The sequence below is a fragment of the Chelon labrosus genome, assembly GCF_963514085.1.
Source record: "Chelon labrosus genome assembly, chromosome: 9".
NCBI classification, from domain to species: Eukaryota; Metazoa; Chordata; class Actinopteri; order Mugiliformes; family Mugilidae; genus Chelon; species Chelon labrosus.
This window is the reverse complement of record NC_140359.1, coordinates 28,858,486-28,873,392: the sequence shown is the minus strand read 5'-3', so window position 1 is coordinate 28,873,392 and position 14,907 is coordinate 28,858,486. Positions and strand designations below refer to the sequence as shown.

The 14,907-nt window shown below is 45.3% G+C and overlaps 1 protein-coding gene across 1 annotated transcript in view; it reads right to left on the bottom strand.

Annotated features, from left to right (window-relative positions):
* The window catches only part of znf608 (zinc finger protein 608), a gene marked incomplete at its 5' end in the record, with an annotated part of 38,020 nt that extends 23,484 nt beyond the window's left edge, over positions 1-14,536 (bottom strand). Inside the window, 2 exon segments of the mRNA XM_084552106.1 lie at positions 13,563-14,512; positions 14,515-14,536. Coding sequence (XP_084408232.1) covers positions 13,563-14,512; positions 14,515-14,536 — 972 coding nt within the window.
* Between the last annotated feature and the right edge of the window lie 371 nt (positions 14,537-14,907).

The window sequence follows — 14,907 nt, the reverse complement described above, 5'->3', positions numbered from 1 at the left end:
TCTTCCACATTTTACCCCCATCTCTTTCCACTTCTTCCTCCCATCATCTTTTTAAATCTTCCCCTCCTTCCTTCTTCTCTTTTCCTCCTTTAATCCCTCTTTTGTCTTCAGATCCTCCTTTTCTCTTATCCCGACCTCCCTTTGTCCTTTATGTCCTACCTCTTTCTCCACCTCTTCCTCTGTATTTCTTCCCTTTTCCCCTCTTCCTCCTCTCAACTCATCCCCTCTTCTCATCTTTTTGATCCTTTTTTTTATCCTCCATCTTTTCTGCGCTTCCCATTTTCTTCTTTTCCATCCTTCCTCTTTTGTTTCCTCTCTTCCTTTGTACTTCCTGCTCTTCTTTCATCCTCCCTTTCCTTTAACGATTTCTCTTCTTTCTCCTTTTTCTTGTTAACCTTCTTTTTGTCCTCTCATTTTCTTCCTCGCTACGCCTGTCCTCCTGTCCTAATCTTTCCTCAATTGTCGGTCTTACTTATCTCCTCCTTTTTCTTTTCATCCTCTTTCCTTCCTTTCCTCTCCTTCCTCCTCCCCTCCTATTAATTCCCTGTGAGCAGCCACGCTCGTTTTCTTTTTGTTCGCAGACAGAAATCCTCCCTGTCTCTTTATTGTCAGGCTGTTGTTTGTGTTTTTGTGAACGGTAGCCATCTTTTCTCTCCTCAGCTCGTCCCAGCTCTCCCTTTTTTTCAGCCTCTCATCGTAACAACACAGACGTTTACCTCCCGACTGAATGACAAGCTCTAATGGCATTTAAACCGACCGAGGGGGGAAGCGGTGGACATTACTCGCTGCGGTAATAACTCCTGCTGCCGCCACTGAACATCTGAACCGCCGTCGTCCCGGCACAGTCAACCGTTAACAATAATCTCGTTAGAACCAATTCTGCATGAATTAATATCCCTGAGCTGAAGTGTCTGCGAGCAGCGTTTCACTAATGAAGCGTCATCATGAAGCATCTGGACTGAGGCTTTTACTGATGAGACAGTTTTAAAAGAAACTTAGAATGACTTAAGGTACGGAAATACTAACAAAGGCCTGTGTCTGGACCGCAAAGTTGAACTTGAACGCACCACAAGGACTATAGCCAATGACTAGCCGGTACATACGAGGAAATAACTCTTCATACCAGCAGGTGGCAGTAGACCGGATTCATTATGAGAAAGCTAGGGAGAGCTACGGTTAGCTGGGAGGCTAGGAAGTTAGGAAAAGCTACTATTAGCTGGGAGGCTAGGAAGCTAGTATGCGGTGATATTAGCTGAGAGGGTAGGAAGCTAAGTAGAGATACCATTAGCTGGGAGGCTAGCATACCAAGGAAGAGCTGCTGTTAGATGGGAGGCTAGGAAGCAGGTATGCACTGCTATTAGCTGAGAGGCTAGGAATCCAAGTAGAGATACCGTTTAGCTGGGAGGCTACGAAAGTAGGAACACTTACTATTAGCAGGGGACTAGGAAGCTAGGAAGAGCTACCGTTAGCTGGGAGCCTAGGAAGCGAGGAAGAGCTACCGTTAACTGGGAGATTAAAAAGAGTGAGTCTGGAAACCAGAGGTTTATGCAGCAGAACCTTGGTCTGGAGTCTCTCTGGAACTGATTCTGCACCAGCAAAGATCTTCAAAATCATATTGTTTGGGGCGGGGCTTTATCGGGTGATGGACAGGAGAATCAAACACGTCAGCTGAGCGCCGTGGAGTTAAATCATAATGAGCCGTTGAAACACGACTCATTACCAGACTCATATTCTGAACCAACCAAGAACCAAATCTGCCCCAGGCTAAAAATAATCCAGCATCCCCAAAATACTTCTCCTGAGTTTCTATCAGAAGCGATAACAGATATGAGACGCTCGCTTGAGTTTGAGCCAATCAGCTGCTGGAGCTTCCTGTAAGTGTTAAAGGAACCAGATGTTTCAGGAAAGCTGCAGGCAAATCAAATGAAAGAAGAGGAAGACGTCGGGTGATTCTAAGATGTTTTTGTTTGTTTTTCTGATGGTGATATTATGATGCATCTTATTTCAGTCTCTCCGGCATCAATGAAGGCTTCAGTGAATGCGGAGGAAAACCTGCCAGGCCTGCAGAGCAGAGCTGAGCTGAGCAGAGCAGAGCTTGTAGGCGTTCAATCAAACCATGAAGCCTTTTCCTTCTGTTGGCATTGATGTGCTCGTGGCTAATGGACACTCGCTGGTGCCTCCACGTGAGCTGCTCTGAAAACACACACTTGACACTTTTGCTTCTCCGCTATTTAAACATCTGTCAAATCAAAACAAATGGAGACGAATTTTCCTTCAATAAAAACATCGATATACTGAACCATTAACGGTGTTTTAGTCAGAACTGCTGAGCTTTGACTGATGATACGTCTTTTTAAGCTCATCAGTGATAATTTCCAGCCATTTTTCATTTCAACCATATCTATAATTTTAAAGAAAACCTCTCATAACAAGCTCTCATAACGTCCTAGGTATAATGGCCCTCTCCCAGTAAAACTATAAACTAAAGGATAACCTTTGTGTCACACCTGCAGAGCTCTGAGGCATACTGATGCAGGTAGGTTTAAAGAAAGACAGAAGAAAGAAAAAGGACTTTCAAGGTCACTCTGTTGTTATTTTCGAAAGATTCGTCTCCTTACGCCTCCTGCCCGTCTGGTTTCTGTTTTCAACCAATAACCTCCTGTCAGCCACAAAACCAAAGCAGAAACACTGTAAAGCACACCTAAAGTTGACTTGTACACATTCATTCATTCATCTTCCGTTACCGCTTGTCTTGTTGAAGGTCACATGGGGGTCTGCTGGAGCCTATCCCAGCTGTCATTGGTCTAGAGGTGGGGTCCACCCTGGACAGGTCACCAGTCTATCACAGGGCTAACACAGAGAGACACTCACACCTACGGCCAATTTAGAATCACCAATGAACCTAACCAGCATGTCTTTGGACGGTGGGAGGAAGCTGGAGAACCTGGAGAGAACCCACACAGACACAGGGAGAACATGCAAACTACACACAGAAAGGAACCAGTCGGCCTGGATTAGAACCCAGCTACACTTCACTGGACTGCAGTGCAGAAACTACAATGTACTGCCTGTCCATGTACATTCACGTCTAATATACACAACATCGTCTTCTTCTTCTGTTTTAGTGGCTGTTGACAAGCGTCTAAGCTGCCAAAAATCCAAGTCTTCTGTGTTAAATGAAGGCAGTCCTCTGTTAGTCAGTAACTATTGTAATGTGGATGTGTGGTGAGGTGGTAGTAGTTGATCATCTAAACAGAATCCATGGAGTCCACTCAGTCAAAGGCTGCACCCAAACAACAACAACAAACACTGAACGTTTAAAAGAAGAGAAAAGTTTCCTGGAGACAGCGTCAAGGAGAAACATCTTCCAGAGAGGGTTAGGGAGTTTATGGCAGCGTTGAATGACCAGAACATTTCTGGAGTAGAGAACACAAGGTACCAGCTACCCTCTCCACACTACATTAACTTTGACTGAAAGATTTATTGGACTGAATCCAGTCGACTCTAGGAGAAGACAAGGAAGACAAGGACAGACTTTAGGAAGCTACAGGAGACCAACTCTAGGAGAAGACAAGGAAGACAAGGACAGACTTTAGGAAGACACAGGAGACCAACTCTAGGAGAAGACAAGGAAGACAAGGACAGACTTTAGGAAGCTACAGGAGACCAACTCTAGGACATTTAGGATCAGAGAGGGACTCAGATCAGCTGGTACTCAATATTAGCTAGTATCCCTACTTTATAGATCACAGTTTAATGCTCTGTATGCAAATAAATATCGGCATCATTTGAGGTTGTTGCTGTCTCAAAACAATGGATCTCTCTCTACTCAACAAAAACTAAAAGCAAAATCCTGCTTCTATTGAGGAGGTCAGCTGAGTGGGCGGCCCGTCAATGTGGCCGGGACACATTGTGTGTTCACACTGAAAGAACGTGGTCACAAAGACCGCCTCCAAATCTGAGCACATGTGATCCAATCCACCAGGATCTGAACAGCGTCTCTGAGGTCGTACTGTGACGAATGAGGTAGTTACAGAACGGTTTAAATCAAACTTGTAAAGTTTCTCCAATCACGGCTCAAAGTTTAGCAGCTGTAAATTTAAGTCTCATGTCTCAGCAGTCAAGAAGCAGATCCCTGGTGTTTCTTTTTTCTTTTTTAACTCCTTTAAAAATCCACATCAAGAGTTCAGAGTCAGACATGTCGAGCCTTGTGTTCGGTGTTACGGAGAGACATCTGGCTGGCTGTTAGATAACTGTCTGACCACGCTGGCGGCGCCTCGCCTCAGTCAATATTCTTTGAAAAATGAAAGGATAAGCTACATCAAAGTGTCGCCGATTATCAGCCTCCGGCGAAGACTGGACACATGTGACGCAAGTTTGAATCCCGCTGAGGCCCGGTGACCTTTGTGTGATGATAGCACGCTAAATAAAAAGGACGGTCCACCTTAAAGTCCTGTCAGCGATCATCATAGACATAAAAGAGATGGCTAGGTGAGATTTATCTTCTTAAAGGTTGTCATTTTTACTTTTGTTCTATTCATTAGGTGAAAAAAATACAGCATCTGCAGCTCTCTCTGTTTAATGAAGCATAATTAACACCTTTTCCTTCTTTTCTTTTTTTTTTTTTAGCATCATTAACACCATATAGGCGTAAGTTGTTGGACCTGCACAGCTGCTCTGCTTCAGTTTCATCCTGTCCATATTGACGAATTGGAGGACGCTGTATTTTGCTCTAAAATCTGTCAGAATCTCCTTAAAAGAGATATTATGACTAAAGAAATATCTGATTAAATGTCTTTTTTTACCCTCTAGATTGAAATCCTCAAAGATAACTTTCAACGTTGTGCAGGAGTATCCAGGAACAAGCACAAAAATTTAATTGTTTTCTCGTATGCATCATCTCTACAGACTGACTTGACGTGTTCACGCCGGCTGAAAAATAAAGCCGACCTATTCATCCTGTCATTCATTGGTTCATTATCTGTAACCGCCTGTGGACTAGAGTTCAAACCCAGGACCGTTTAAGCTGTAAGGTGTCAATGCTAAACGCCTAAAACCAATGCAGAGCTACCAAAAAAACGCAGTTTCACTAATGTCCACTAGAGGCTGGCTCCAAAAATGAGTCAGTCCCCATAAACTTTAACGTTTACGGCCTGGTACTAAAACAGTTTTGGTCTCTATTGATAATTTCGCCATTCTTGGCAACTAGGTGAGAATTTTTATAAAACAAAATGATATCAAGGTTTGAAGTTTTGCAGAATCAATGGGCGTGGCTGCTTGGATTGACAGGTTGGATGTCCTCTCAGGTTGCTCGCTGTCTTTAGCCTCAGCTCAGAGTTAGATGGAGTCAGACAAAGATGAAGGCGACCAGAGACGCCACCCTGAGCTTCAGAACCACTCACAGAGGGCACAGTCTATATAAACAGTCTCTGTCTAGAACGGGACAGCGTGTTGGTTTATGAATCTGGTACGAACACAAATTGTTTTTGCTGTTGGGGCCTGTTATCGTTATCAGTGTTACGTCAACACCTGTTTTTATATAAAGATAAATAAAGATAAAGAGCCTTTATTTGTCATTATATTATACAAGTATCATATAACGAGATTGCATGGTTAGACATGGAGGGTCAGTCCTGAGCCGCTGCACTCGCGCGCGCCGCCACTGTGGCCCAACCTGACCGGTGCCTAACACCTAGCATGTTTTGATGATGGGAGGAAACCGGAGTGCCCGGAGAAAACCCACGCAGACACGAGGAGAACATGCAAACTCCACACAGAAAGGCCTCCGCCCCGGGGATTTGAACCAGCGACCTTGTTGCTGTGAGGCACCAACGCTACCCACTGTGCCACCGTGCTATCAAAATCATTTATACGATAAATACGTTTTTTCCATCAGTCTAGTCCAATGATAGGTCTGAAAACACATGATAATAAACCCATCCCACAATTATGGTGTTTCCTAGCTGGTGTCTACACTCACCAGCCAAAACATTAAAACCATCTGCCTAATGTTGCTTAGTTCAAAGTTTGGGTGCATCAGGATACGGCCATCTGAGGGTATCCTATCTTGTCTGGTACCGGGACGTTGGTAGTTGAGTCTTTGGGAACTTTGGATTGAGGGGAGGGGCCTGTGTGGATCAGGCTTGCTCCAGAGCATCCCACATAGATACTAGATCAGTTTAGGGTATGAGGAGGTTTTTGAGTTGTTCTTAAGCATCCTGCTCCAGATGGCTGCTGCTGTTAGGGGGTGTTGTTGCTATAGGGTGGGGGTGCCTGGTCAGAAACAACGTCTAGGTGGCTGGTACATGTCTAACTAACATCTACATGAATACAAGGACCGGATTTTTCAGCAGAACATTGGACTGCAAGATTATTAATGTTACTCCTTTCACCTGTTATTGGTTTTAATGTTGAATGTGTTGAATGAATGTGTGCCCCACTGGCTTATATGTACATGTGCATGTACATGATTGGTTGTTTCCATTTAAAATGAGATATTCATACACTATTTGAAAAAAATGGAGTGTAAAATACAGCGTGTTGCTTTATGACCTTGATGAAGGTCACGAGCCAAAACCGTGTTGGTCTATTAAAGTTGTTCCGTCTACTACAGGTTGACCTTTCTACAGTTACCTAAACAGCTGGACTAGCTGGGTGGGTGTCATGAGCTAAACTCAAAGACTCAGAAGGCAGGATTTGGTTGCACTTCCGCAACAAAGGCATCAAAAAACAAAACACTGAAAGCAGGATCATCGAATGTCTGCAGTGAACCAAAAATAAAAAGCAAAACTCTAAGGAAAAAACAAGCCAAGCCAGCGAATATTTGCAGCGTTTGAACGATTAAGAGCAAACAACCACTGCACCCAGCTGTTGATTTATTTTTACATGTATGATGATGGGGAGGATTCATAGTCTTTGACTTGTGCCACACCCCTCATAATTATCTCCATCCTGAACCTTATTCAGGCTGTTTACATGCGACACCACACCCCCAATCACAACTAGCCGTCAATGTTGCCATAGAAACCAAGTCTGGGCAAAACTGTAAAACCCAGTACGACTCAGAAGCTGCAGAAAAACAGGGTTTAAAAACAGAAAATGCAGAAATAACAAATATATTGACAAGTTCAAGCATCCAACAGGAGAGCAGAGCGTTTCATCTTCATTCAGCCTGCAGGGATCAGGACTGACAGACAGACAGACAGAGCAGCCGCTGTCATTCACAGACAAACTCGAGTGCATCTTATTGTCATGCAGATGACAGTCTGAGCCTCGGCAGCAGCACAACGGTTTTCCTTTACCGTCAGCCAGACTGGACCTGATTTTTATTTATTATTATTTTTGTTATCTTGATCATTTCAGCTGTTATTAAAGTTTAAATTTGAGCATTTTTTACTTGTGCATTCTTATGCATCATATTGAAACATCTCAGCAGATACTGGATGGACTGGAATGAAATTTGGTGCAGACATTTGTGACCCCTTTTTGTCTGCGAAGTATCTCAATCATTTAATGAACTGCAACAAAATCCAGAACGCGAACATCTCTGCTGCCTTCAGGATCAACTGTAAGAACAAAGTAGCAACAACATCCAGGGCTGAAAAGTGAAGCCTCACCTGATGGGTTGATTAGCAAACATTAGCATGCCAATGTGCAAAAGGTTCAGTGCAGCAGCAGATGAACTGTCCTTTAAGACAAGTTCAACATCTCCATAAAGAACTTAAATGAAGCATGGAAGACCTGCAGGTTCAGCTTCATGCAGGTTCAGCTTTAGAAATGCTCAAAGTAACACAGCCCTTCTGTCTGCACTGGGGTTTAAAGATTTTCCAATTCAAAAATTTATCTTGATATCGATGCATTAAAATCCTCGGATCAAGTCTTTAAACACACGCCATTCCCTGCATCTCTTCAGAAATCACACGAAACTGGTTTTGACACAGCAAATTTTGCAGGATCGCGCAACGAGATCGGTCCACGTGTGAAGGCAACACCGTCAGGACTGACTGGAGTTGATTAGATTTAAAAAGTATGATGATAGAGAAGAGCTGAAGACAAAAGCAAAAGACGCATGAAAGATGAGAAACTAGAATCAAAACCTTTGAATTGAAAACGAATCAAGGATTCAGTAGCGCCCATCGGCCCTAGTCCACACCTAGAATCCTTCTTTGAATTATCAGTAGACAACATTTCACACGTTGACCGCTCGATGACCCGTTCAGTGTGAGCAGAGAAGAATCTCCTTCAAACTAAAAATGTGTCAAACTGATTCATAAAGATCACACAGAACTCTCTGGGATTCTCACTTTGACATATTTATACTCCTGACTGTTCAGACTGCAGAAAAAATACAGACACGCGTCCAGAATGAATAAATGTAGTTACACCTTGAATCAAAGCTGCTCGTCTGAGCCTTGACTGACTGATTAACCGTCAGCCTTTAGGTTTACAAGACAACGCAGCCACAATCCTTATAAACAATTATAATTACAGATACACATATATAAAAAAACACAATATTATCAACGGCGCCACACGAGGAAATAAAATACAAAATGCATTTAATCCTCCAGAATGTTGAGATCACCATAAACCCTTCAGAGCGTCTGTATAGCCGTCTACTGCCGATAAGCGCCACTTCTCTCTGTAAATTGCATTTAATATATGGTTCTGTGTAATAATCTCCTTCCATTCGACTGCAGCTCATAAGCTCCGTGTAACATCTTAGCGCTGCGCGACGGCACAACTCGTCCACGTGCTCGTCAGCAGGGGTGGAACTGTTTAATCCAATTTTGATCCCATTTAAATTAAACGCGTCGTACACTCTCAGCTCGTTTTCTAATCAGATTAACTTCAGCGCTTCCAAAAGTCTCTGAATAGAACAAATAAACGCCAGGTTAGGAGACGAAGAGTCACATTAGTATCTGAGGATGAAGCCTCAGTTTGGAAATGTGATCTTTCTTGAACAGCTGGCATGTTTTTTATTTTACTTTAAAGACCACAGTCACAACATAGCAAGCGATGCGTTCATCCAATCAGACGGAAGAAGGGTTCATACCTGTCAATCAACCATCACTCAGATTTTATTGGAAAATGTATAAGTATGTTGAGACTTTGGCGACGCTATTAAAAGTCTTGAGCACCTACTTCAGTGACACCTCCACGACCGGGAGGCCTGGATTTTCCGCTGGAATAATTTCCCCTTAGGAACCAGGAACCTTTTCAGAGCAGAGATCAGAACCTCAAGCCCCATTCAGACCTTTCATCAACATCTGTCCTGGATGATTCATCCATCTTTAAACACCTTCATTCACACTTGGTATTAATTAAAATACGTCTCCACATGCGTCCCCAGCCACCACTTTAGATCTGATCTCTATGTAAACGACATAATTTGCAGCGCAGTTGTGTAGTGACTACTAGTGACGCCTTCAGAAAGGCTGGAACTGTTGATATAGTTTAATCATTTGTGATATGGGGCATTATGGGATTTGTAGTCAGTAGCTATGCGTGGTACTGCACCACCACCACCAGGTTTCTGATCCGCTGTAAGTCATGTTCTGTTTCTAGTTGTTGGTGTGTTTATTAGTGAACCATGTGACGAGTATTGACCATGTTTTAGACCGTATGTCTGCTGTACTGTAAGTTTGCTGCAGGTTAACTAGCTGCCATGCTACATGCTAACTTCCTTTAGATCATAGATTCTCAACCGGGGGTCCGCGGACTCCTAGTGGTCCGTGGTGTAATTGCAAGGAGTCCGTGAAAATAAAATATCTTTTAAAAAAGATCCTATGACATTTATAGAAATAGCATTATTTTATCCAAATGTGACTGGGACACAACTGAAAGCTCATATTTGCCTCAAAGAGTGAATAAATGCCATAATGCAATTAAAAATGCAGTTTCTGCTGTTTCTATCGATTGGAACCGACACCCCCCAGATCGGGTGGGGGTTCCTCAGTGTCGATCAAAAATATGTATATGTATATACTGTAAGTAAATGTAGTTAGTCCTCTTTGGTGAATGCATATTTAAGTCTGGGCTTGTCAACATATGCTTATCACTTGTGTGTGATAGAAAACAAGTTGATTATAATTTAGATCAACTGCCAGCAATGTGAAGTTGGTGTACTGACATATTTTAGTACACACATACTCACCTACAGGCCTCCTGTAATGTTAAGAGCCATCAGTAAAAGAAAAAAGACAAACAGTGACGTTAAATATAACTAAATACATCTAAACTGGAATTAACTATTGTTTAGTTAGTTAACAAGGACAGAATATTTTAATATTTACGCAAGGGCATCCGCTGTTGAGTAGGTGGTCTTTAATGTGACCCAGGACTCATTGTGATTAGAAAAGCAAAGTCTGTACGAAGCCTAGATTTAGTTCTGTGGAAGTTATTTCAGCCCCTAACATGCTCCTGACCTGAGAGGGGGTGGAGCTTGCAGGGCTGAATGTTCCTAACTGGTTGAGCAGCATTTTGAATCTGCTTTGCTGCTACTGCGATAGAAGAACAACCATATTTGCAAATATCACAATCGGAAGCAGCTCAGTTTAAATTTGCATCACTGCAGTGTACTGGAGTGGAGTGGACCAGGTTGTTGCACAGTTTACTGTGGAAAATCAGCCCAGGAAATGTTTTAGTTGCTTGGAGAAAGTTCTGTTGCATTGAAAGTAGCATGAGCGCCCTGGTCGAGATGCAGTCTTTGGTTTGTCTTTGAACAAACCAATAACCAAACAAGCTTCCTTGGTGGCACCACTAAGACACTTGAGTACCTGAGTCCTTTTTAGTATCTTAACCAACGAAAACACGTTTTTCTGTCTGTGATAAATCAGTTGAAACATGCAGTTCCCTTACTACCCTTTGCAGACCCTTGCCAAGACTCTACCAGCTACTAGATGTTTAGGTTTCGCTCCAACACTCTGCTCAGATGACTGATGTGTCATCAGAGCCACTAGACCACTACGTATGCTTTTGGCTTTGCCCTGCCCACGTAAAGTTATCCATCTTTCAGGTCCCATCCCACGCACCCAAGCTCCACCAGGTATGTAGTCTGGCTTTCGCCAGCCTGATCTGACGGCGGATTCTTTCCGCCCTGCAGATCAGTCTGGAAACCCACACATTCATTTCTCCTGCAGCCGATCCACTTTTTCTGGAGCCAATCACAAACGGGCTTATCCGCCTGGCGCACTGACGTCAGAGAAGCGACGGTAAAGTCGGCAAGCAGCTTGTTGTTTACATGAAACATGGCAGCCACCAGAGCACAGCTATCCGTCGACGCCGCTGTCGCTGCTGTTTTAAAAGATTTCAAAGGCAAGTTTTCTTTGAAAACGGAACAGAAACTTGCACTGGAAGAATTCATACAAAAGAAAGACGTGTTTGCCCAGTTTCGCGTCGCTCTGCAAAGTACGTCACCCGGATCGATGGTCTGATTGGTGAATGACTATCCAATTGCGTACAGAGTCATTTGAACTATGCCCGTTGTTCACGCCTCTTGTGCAGTAGAAATTACATGGCAGACTCCCCAGACTAAGTTCAAAAATTGAACTTAGTCTGGAGAAAGCCAGACTACCAGGTATGTCCATTCCTTAGAGGATTCCAACCCCTATGGCCACTGCTCTACTGTCAGCATCAGCCAACATCTCTTTTAGGGTCTGACGAGCATTGGCATCGGGCTCCTTAGCCGGGCGTTTGAATCATCCTGCAACCAAGAGCGACCCACTAGACCGGCTCATATTCTACACATGACCCTTGACCTTTTGGCTCCAAGACCACAAGTCATCGTCGTTACCAGATGAAAGTGTTTCACTCAGTATAGTTCACCATCTTATCAGTCCTGTCACACATGCTCAAGCTTCATCTCCCCAACGAGGTGACCAGATCAGCCAGGTGGTGCACCAGGTCCATGGATTCCAGCTCAGCCGGCGTCCAGCTGATAGAGTCGGCTGTGCAGCCCAAACACTGGTTGGGGAGCACTGAGGTTAGTCTGCATTGAGTTGAAACCAGACGTTTTGAGACATGCATGACATTTAAAAGCTGAAAATGTTCTGATTACGTTTCTAGAATCCCTCCTACAGAGATCAGCCGGAGGAAAAAGTTGCAGCTCTAGCTTTCTGTGCAGGTAGCCATCCGTCTGCCATCTTTAATTTCATTCAGAAACAAACGTGCATCGATTTTATATTTGTTCAGCATGCTGAATAGTATTCTTTTCATGCAGAGAAGATTCTTTGCAGGATTCTGAAAACAGCCGACACACCGTGGTAGATGTTCTTAAACGACCCTGGCGTAAATTAAGAGAAGCAAAAAGTGCAGCGATCGTCCTCCACGGGATTACGTCTGCAGGTCGTCGTTACTTGTACCAGTCTTTTTTAGAAAGCTGCAGGGAGCAGAAGCTTTCTGTCCTGATATACCCTCTATCCTCCTCTACATCAGAGGTGGAGCGTGTCGAGTTAGACAGAGACACAGCAGACGCATTAATGTGAATGTAAAATAAAAGGCAGGAATAAACTACAGGCCTCTATTAAATGTTTTAACATCAAAAAATAATCCACGTCTCGAGTTCTAAAGGCCTCTGAAGCTCTGAAGCTGAGGCCAGATTGGTGCTGAATGACTTACAGCCTCCTCAGACTGAACGGGAATCCTTCAGATCAACAAATAAACAAAAGCAGGCCAGCGTTTCCTCCTGTCAGCAGCGTCTGCCACACAGCTTCCGTCTTCCCTGCCTCGTCTGATCCTGCCAGCCTCCTCCTGAACGTCCTCCGTCTGCTTCTTCTTCTTCTTCTTTTTTTTTTGTCTTTCAGACTCTTTCACCCCATGTCCTCTGCTGTCACTTCCCATTCCTCCCTCTCTTATCACACATCTTTTCTCCCTCACCTCTCCACCCGTCTCACCTGCATCTTCTCCCGTGGATGATTTTTGATTTAAATATATAAATAATAATAATAATAATTAAACCATCCCTCAGATGTAAAAGCAGCTCAGAGTGGCTCGTTAAAAGCTCAGCAATCTGAGACGGTTCATGTTGAGGTGATAAGTCTTTCATAAGCAAACAAAGCCTGAGCAGGACGCCTCAAATCTCCAGCAGAGACGAGGACTGGATTAAATGGTTCTGAAAGGAGGAAGAGGAGGATGGAGATGGAGGACTCACTGCTGCTGCTGCTGCTGCCTCCCTCCTCCTCCTCCTCCTCCTCCTCCTCTTTTTCATCCCCCTGTCCTAAAGAGAAAAAAAATCTGATCTCTGCACATCAGCATGCTGGATATCAGCACAGACAGTGAGCCTGGGAACAATGACAGCAGCCGTGCAACAATAGGAAATAAATATCATGTGGCAGACAGGCTGAGGCTCTCCTCCTCCTCCTCCTCCTCCTCCATCATTCCCACATTCTACCTGCTCAGTGTCTGCAGGCTTCTCCGTGGCCTCCACACCTGCATCTGTCTGATCTGATTTTCATGCCTTTTCATGTTAACCTCCACAGCTGTGCAGGTGGAGAATGTGCAGCCTTGAAGCTGCTGCCGCTGCCGTGCATCCCCGGCCTCCAGACAATAAAACCTCCGCTTACCTTCTCGGCTCCTCTGTGTTTCTTGGCGGCCGGCGTGTCGTCATGCTGCCGCCTGACAACAATAGCGCCGCCGCCGCCGCTTTTAGCGCCACAATCCAGAGCGCCTCGGTGACAGTTCGGGTTATTATTGTTGTTATTGTTGTTGTTGTTCACGTTGTCTGCCGCGATCCGGGAGTCCGCCGCGGCGCAGTGGCAGTGTCCGGGGCCGTCGCGGCACAGATGATGATGCTCAGGCAGCAGGGCGGACGACGGGAGGAAGACGGAGGAGGGAGGAGGAGGAGGAAGAGGAGGAGGAGGAGGAGACGAGCCATCGCCGGGCTTCTCCTTCCTGGTACGGACAGGAGGAGCGGCGGCGTCTCTCTCCCTGTCCCTCTCCCTCTTCCAGCCCCGGATCACGTTCTTCCCCTTCCTCTCCTCCTTGGCTTTGGCGCATGGCGCAGAAGGAGCGGCCGCGGTCACGTCGGAGACGCTGCTGCTGCTGTTGTTGCCGCTTCCGTCCGCGTCTCTGCTCACCGTAGAAATCATCTCCACACCTTCTCCACTGACTCTGCGTCCTTGAGCCTCCCGACGCTGCTGCTGCTGCTGCTTATCCGCCCCGACGCGCACCGCGACAGTAGCCGCTGACTGATCCGCCGCCGCCGCCGCCGCCGCCGCCTGCTCGGGTTCCTCTCGTCCCTCCCGCCCGGCTCGGCTGCGTTTAAGTGCGGATCTCCTCGGCTCCGACCCGCCGCCGCCAGGTCCCCGGGTCTGGAGCGAGGGCAGGGCCGCGTGTCTGTCGGCTGAGCCAGGGGCGCTTGAGGAGGAGGAGGAGGAAGAGGAGGTGATGGAGGAGGAGGAGGAGGAGGAGGCGGCGGTGTGGTTGGGTGACAGCTCCCTGCAGTCCGTCAGCAGCCCTCCATTCTCCCCAGCTCTCAGGAAACGGTTCATCTCCTCCTCTCCTTGTTTCCTTTGTCGATCTCCACAATAATCAGCATTCAGGTCGTTGTCAGCGCGGCAGCCAGCCGCAGTGTGGAGCAGAGCGGCCGACACGCACAGCTCTGATCAAGGCTGCTGGACCCAAACAGGCTGAGTGACAGCTGAGGATCTAACAGACACAGCTGCAGCCAGAAATCAATATTAACCTGAAAAGAAAACAGACAAAGAAAAAAAATAACTCAGATTATTAATTTAGTCACATCAAAACAGTCTGGTGTTAATTTAATCCTTTACATGTTGGTGCATATCACTGTTTATTGTCTTTCATATTCTACAGGGACAGAGGAGGTTTATTCTCTTTCTCAGTAATATCTTTCCACATGTGTCACTGGTCGGTCGCTGGAGGGCGCTGCAGTGTTGGTTTTACTGT